We start from the raw sequence: 6,709 nt of genomic DNA, 5'->3' as shown, positions 1-6,709 counted from the left end.
CAAGCTTAAGGTGCGCAAAGATGGCTGTACTTGGACGTTCACTTCGTCGCTTCACCACCTTGGTTCTTTTTCTCTGCCTTTTCACGGGCAGGTAGGTTGTGAAAACACGTAAAAGGGGCTTGTTTATAGTTTAATATTCAAATTCAACAAGTATATATGTTAGGTTTCCTAAAATGTGAATTTCGGGCGGTAGAAAAGTAGTTTCATTTTCAAGTTATGAACTGCGTCACAACAAGGAAGTTGTGTTGTTTTTTGAATGATTTCAATAGCGTGTGTTTCGAACAGAAAGAATTATCACTTATTGGGTCTTTTCTTATGCCTTTCTTAAAGTACATCCTGGAGGAGGAGGCGCGGGGGGTGTACCTGTTCTTGGAACAGTTGGGGGCCGTGGAGCTCGTGTTCCGAGCCATGTGGAAATGCAGGTAAATCGGCGAGATTTGTATCTCACAATATTTTCATGGGAGCCTTTTTTTACGGGAATCGAACTCCTACAAAAATAAGGAACCCCACGGCGTGACGTTTTCAAATCAAGCTAGAATTGTACTGTCTAACTTTCGTCAAGGACATTTATTAGATTCTTTATTGGCACAACAAAAGTACAGCGACTTTCGTAAGGTCTTAAACTACACTTACAAGTATTTAAAGTAATGCTATCGTCTTTTGCTTAAGGCCATGTTGATTTGATTATATGGATGACATCCTCTGGGAACCCCAAAACTGATGCGCGCGTGCGAATAAAAAAAATTTTGACAAAAAAAAAGTTGCTTTCACTATGAAATCTACGTGGTCATGAAGGTTGAACAAATGGTACAGAATATGTTATGGCGAATAATCTACTCTTCGAATTCATTTCATTACAATTTTGTCTTTTTTTCCTTTGATTGTGGCATTCTACGACATTGGTATCGTTTCTAAATGTTTTCCTTGCAGGTTTACAGTATTTTTGGAAACGGCCGAAAATTCATGCGCGCGCGGATGTCATCCATATAATCAAATCAACATGGCCTAAATTTAAATCAGTCAATGTAAGGACATTTTCTCTATGTAATGTCCTTGGTCAATGTTTTCCAAGTTTCACAATTTTCATCTCAAAAGCTGAAGTGATGTTTATACGTACATTAATTATTTGAAATGCAATGTTTATGTTTTAAGGCACGAGGACCCGGACCCGCGGCGGCTCGTGCTGTGGTACTGCCGGTACAGAGACGGCGGTCTGTAACCGGTTCTGCTACAACAGCGGGACTCCGTACGGTAGCGGCTGCCTCTGTACCTCTCAGTACCAGGGACGGTGCTGTGATATCGACAAACCGGGAAGCGGATCCGGAGGTGAATCTATGCCCGTGTTTATGTGAAGTCACCCAAACCGCGATTCGGGTAACTCACATTCCTCACATTGGTCCACGTGCCACACATTCCTTTGAAAACGTGCCCGATCACGATTCTCCGAAACTACATTCATTGTTGTTTGATGAAAACACGCTAGGTAGCGTGTTATTATTGTCAGTCGTCAACGACCTACTTGCTGTTGCCCCCCTTCCAACGTATCTCGGCCGAATGCCGACGTTGTCCCGCCAGAGGCGGTGAAGCTCGTCCTAGAACGGACACATTATTTGACCATCACTGCTCTTTAAGTTGCTGACACGTAAAGTGTGGTATTGCATATAAATAAAGAAATATCACCCCGTAATCTATGACCAAGTGAAGTTACATTGAAATCACATTGCGTTCAGACGCAAATCGCGATGCGGGAAAACCGATTCGAAACCACCTCTAGAAGTGGCTTGGGATCGAGGCGTTTTTAATGTGATTTGGAGCGTTCAGATGGCGCCACTTGAAACCGGCTTCGGGGTAAACCACATGTAAAGCGCCTTGGGTGACTTCACATGAACACGGCCTTAACTGTCCCCTACATATTCTACAAACCTTGTAAACCGTTTGAGACGTAACCATCGTCTGGGAACTTAATTAGACTATGACTCACAGCACGTCTATTTTTTCCTGGAACTACCTAGTACCTGACCAAGCTAAGATATTTGGTTTCGTTGTTCACAATGGTTCTGGACTAGTCATTAGACTTTTTGTGGATTTTTCGAACAAAATACTTCATTCTTTTCACAGGTGGCTCTTCTACCATCCAGCAGGGGGGTACAACTGTGTCAGCCTGGGTGTATGTTGGTGGTGGGGGCAGTGGTTTCCTGATCTTCATCATCATCGTGTACGTTTGCTGCAAGAGCTGTGGCTAGGCTCTAGGGAATATCGGAATTCCGAAAAATGTTCCATATATAATTCTATCGGATAAATCACACATAAGGCTCATCTCACAAACTGTATGGAGTGATTTGTTACAAACCGTGGTAATCGGACCCGTCTAGTAGACAGTAGACTATGTAACGTTTAGAAAGAAAAATGAAATGTCCCAAAGCTTATCTCTGTGTCATGTACATTTATGACATATATGCTACACAGACACACACACACACACACACACACACACAAATACAAACACACACACAACACACAGTCACACACACACACACACACACACACACACACACGGCGCGCGCGCGCGCGCGCGCGCGCGCACACACAGAAATCTCCCTGTTCCTGCGATTTGTGCATTTTCTCGGTCCTGTAACCCATTACTGTACTTAATAGCTGTGTTAAAGTACCATAAATGTAAATAAACAATTGAAAACTAGCCCTTGCCACTGAAACTTTGTCATGACCTTTAGAGACACAGACTAGCTGGCAGCTAATATTCATGAGTGACCTATTTCAAGGACGATAAGAAAAAAAAGTTCAACAATCTTTCAATCGGTCCCAAAGTCCACACATCCACATAGCAATGTCAAACTCTTGAACAAAATCGCGTCCTCTAATTGGCCAAGTTTTGATAGACAGGATTTCTGAACGCGCCGTCTAGAAAAATCTGGATTTGTACAAGATGGCTGTGCTAGGGAGCCCACTTCGTCGCCTCACCCTGGTGATTCTCCTGTTCTGCCTCTTCATGGGCAGGTGGGTTAGCAATAGCCTCCATAGCATGCCATAAACTTGGGGTTTGCATGAAAACTTAGATTTACCGACATTAGTATAGTCAGGTAATGTTTACTTTGTTCTTTAATAAACACTTCTGAACTTTACAATGGTAGTAAGTACTGTAATACCGGACTTAAGAAAGAGTTATAAAGGAAATCACTGCACTTGATCGTTATTTACTACCATTGTAAAGCCAGATACTGTGTACATAGTAAACATTACCTGAGAATTGGGAGCTTTTATGTGCTATTTTCTGATTGTATATAGACAACATAGCCGGCCTGGTTGAAAGAACTGGACTAATCAGAAAACAGCCGAAGACCACTAGACCCCCAGTACTATAAGCCTGCTACAGAGGCTAGTTAGCAATGATTTTCTATAACATTCCTTTCCAAAATTTCCGGGCTTTTGGATCTATTTGTGTGAATTTTGGACAGAATCAAGAACTTTTGTCTCTCTGCCTGAGCCCCAGGCTAATCCTGTTGCTAACTCGTGAAATCCAGTTACAAAGTTACAAAGCCCAAAGACACTTTTTTTTATATCAAAATGTTTTTGTTTTGTTTTGTTTTCCTGAACTTAAGTACATCTTGGAGGAGGCGGCGTTCTGGAGGGTGTGTTTGTCAGCTTGGCGTTTGGGGATCATGGAGCACTTGTTCTGCGCCGTGTGGAAACAGTGGTAACAAACAACTTCAGAAATGTTGTACTATATGTACGGGTAAACACTCTGTATGTGTCAAACTGCAATGTACAAATCATCATCATCGTGGCTATGACTATGGTGTTCAGCAGGAATACCCTGTAGGGAGTTGTTGGGATAGGTCGGAACATGGCGTCTAAGCAGGATAGCATACCGGTCATATACATATGTAACAGGATAACTTACCAGTCACTTAGATCAGTGATATCCTTAAGGTTATCTTAGTATCATGGCTAAAGTGCGAAAGTAGACACGTTTCAAACTTCGCGAAATCATCATGCAAACGATAAGTATAGGTATCGCTATTCATCCGAGCTGAACATTAAATTTGTTTCACATTTTCAACACTTTATTTTCTATTTTTGTCCTGTTGCCAGGCGAAAAGACCCGTTATCGCACTAACTACTGTTGTAACGGTATCGAGGGCGCGTCATCACAGTCGCAGTCATCCTCATGTAACCGGTTCTGCTACAACAGCGGGACTCCGGTCGGCAACGGCTGCTTCTGTACCTCACAGTACGAGGGGCGATGCTGCAGTCTCCACAGACCATCAGGTAACAGAATTGTTTTGATTATCCCTTTAACCCTAAACAGTACACCTGGGGTCCGCGCGGACCCCAGCACTATATATTCTGTAATATCTTTTTTGTTTCTAAAGATTTTTTTCTGAAATTTTAGGTAATTGTCACCCACAAAGTTATCTCTCAATACAGTGCAGAAAACTCCGTTTCTACCATTTATAAAAAAATTAAATCTGATTTTCTTTTGGGGTCCGCGCGGACCCCAGCCGGCTTTCGATCATAATGGATACACTGGCGTCCTTATACATTACCTTATTTCCGTTTTTATATGTTTTTATGCACTCATCGTATGTCTACCAAGTTTTCAGAGAATGGTTTAATAATAGAATTAAATTTTAATAACTTTGGTGTAATTATGACGTCATATGACGCCAGAGCTAATAATATAGTCCGCCATATTGGATTTTGACCAATGACGTCATCAAATTAGCATATTCTATGCATATTAAATGATTTAACTTATATTTAATTATGTAAGATGTTATTAATGTTGGAAAAGAAGTGTAATTTAATATAAAACTCAGAAAATTTTTATGTTTAAACCAAAATTACTTCTATTTTCAAAAAAAACTGCCTGCTAGAAACCCGTTGCCATGGCAACACAAAAAAACATCAACTTACTAGTATTAAACTAATATGAACTCTTTTCCAGAGACATTTTAGGAAAGGTCTCCAAATTTGATACTTCTAGCGCAAGCCGTTTAGCCGCTATCTGAGATCAAAGTTGGGCCTCAAAAGCCCCTTCAGTTTGAAATGGGTTGAAAAATCGGGTATTTCTTCTTGTCTTTTTTTCTTCACCAAAAAAATGGAAAAAGCTCAAAATGTATGGTTTTTGCATGTAATGTGGACACAGAGGTTCCCACATCAGTTTGCAAAACAATTGAGCTGGTAGCATGTTGCTAATTTCTAAAAATTAGCAAAAAACTGTTCTGGGGTCCGCGCGGACCCCAGGTGTACAGATTAATCAGTCCGGGAAGGTGTACTGTTGAGGGATAAACAGTTAGTGAACGAAAACAACTCATTACACGACTTTTATTTCATGCACCGACCTTTTGAAAATGACCGTCCTTGGCAATCTTGTCCTTGGCAGCTTGAAAATGTTTGAGTCAAAGTCAAAAACATTTCTAGGAACCGAATTAACGTACGTGACTTTACGCTAAGCTTGTTTATGGCACTTGTAGAAAATTCCATCGTCTCTGTGGCACCTGCGGCTGTGGAATAAATGCACAGGATTTAATTGATTGTCATCGCTGCAGTGATCACGTCGCTTTATGGAGTAGAGCAAACTATTTGGAGGAAGCAATTTATTTCCACCGTTGTTTATTTATTCCGGGGACAGAAGTATTGTTTCGGGCAGCTGAGCTGTGTGTCTGTGTGACCGTTTATCCGGACAGCGTAGGTTAACAGCACCGACACGTAGAATGACAGTCAAAAGGTCAGACATAGGAAATGGGGGTAAACTCGAAGATGACGACAAGCCAGAATACTTCCCACATTTTCTACCGAACTATACATAGTAAAAAGGTTCCCCTATCCAAAAAATTGATTAGCCGATGGCCAGTGTATATGCATTCTATTTGACAGCACGTTAAGATTTTGGACTAAATCTCCCTTTTTTTTGCAGGCCTTAACATCTATCAGCAAGGAATCTCCAACAACGTCAACGTTAACCAGCAAAGCGGCTCCAACAACGTTAACCAACAAGGAAACAACGTCCACCAGAGCACAAGTCTGTCCACAAGCACGCAACTCGGCATCGGCCTCGGTGTCTCTTTCTCAGTTATATTTGTGATAATCATAATCGTCCTCATCCCTCTTTGCTGCTGTAAGTGATGTGGCTATAGACATCAGCTCAAAAACAAAAGAACAAGGAGAAGTCGTAGACATCATCCCTCCATGAAATAGCTTGTTATTTTGTAATCTTTTGGTGTATTTCAATAGAGATATTATGAGTCAAACTGTTATAGAGTTTGCGAATATACTACTGGGGATGGTACCCAGGCTACATTTGCCTGTACATGTAGGTCAATGACCAGACAAATGACCTGCAGACCAGACAAACAAGATTTATTTTCCTGCAGACTCTATAGGGGTAAAAATAGATAGGGCTGCCTGGGTCTGACCTACCAGCTGGAGGTATATTAAAACAAAAACACTCTGTCCCAACTTTTGGGTCAAACAGACCATCCTATTATGAAGTAGGGGTGAAAAAGTGAAAATCCTTTTAAATCAAGCAATAAAAATATGCGACAACCTGCTAATGCACTCCAAAACACAAAGAGACTCAACAACTACCCACATACCAAAAATCATACCAAACCATCCCCTAGATTTTCCAAACATTCAACACAAAAAGTCCAACATTAAACATTTTGTAAATATCAAACGCAAACAG

General features: G+C 41.1%; 1 protein-coding gene and 1 long non-coding RNA gene across 2 annotated transcripts; both read left to right on the top strand.

Annotated features, from left to right (window-relative positions):
• Positions 1–1,193, top strand: LOC109487253. Its single transcript, XR_002141241.1, has 3 exons — positions 1–91; positions 331–422; positions 1,153–1,193. It is a non-coding gene; the product is annotated as an uncharacterized LOC109487253 (long non-coding RNA).
• A 1,617-nt stretch (positions 1,194–2,810) lies between these two features.
• Positions 2,811–6,147, top strand: LOC109486690. The gene is made up of 4 exons (XM_019790585.1): positions 2,811–3,015; positions 3,618–3,712; positions 4,111–4,287; positions 5,939–6,147. The coding sequence occupies exons 1-4, from the start codon at positions 2,945–2,947 to the stop codon at positions 6,145–6,147; spliced, it is 552 nt and encodes a 183-aa protein (XP_019646144.1). The 5' UTR covers positions 2,811–2,944.
• Positions 6,148–6,709: the final 562 nt, after the last annotated feature.

Source organism: Branchiostoma belcheri, unplaced genomic scaffold (genome assembly GCF_001625305.1).
Source record: "Branchiostoma belcheri isolate BF01 breed outbred unplaced genomic scaffold, Haploidv18h27 scaffold110, whole genome shotgun sequence".
Classification (NCBI taxonomy): Eukaryota; Metazoa; Chordata; class Leptocardii; order Amphioxiformes; family Branchiostomatidae; genus Branchiostoma; species Branchiostoma belcheri.
The sequence above is the reverse complement of the archived record's forward strand: the minus strand, read 5'-3'. Positions and strand labels throughout refer to the sequence as shown.

What these genes read in the sequence shown, in the direction of transcription:
- LOC109486690 (XM_019790585.1), top strand. Translation starts at nt 2,945, where the DNA reads ATGGCTGTGCTAGGGAGCCCACTTCGTCGCCTCACCCTGGTGATTCTC. An exon ending in TTCTGCCTCTTCATGGGCAG is followed by an intron (nt 3,016 to 3,617) that starts GTGGGTTAGCAA and finishes CCTGAACTTAAG; the next exon opens with TACATCTTGGAGGAGGCGGC. An exon ending in CAGTCTCCACAGACCATCAG is followed by an intron (nt 4,288 to 5,938) that starts GTAACAGAATTG and finishes TTTTTTTTGCAG; the next exon opens with GCCTTAACATCTATCAGCAA.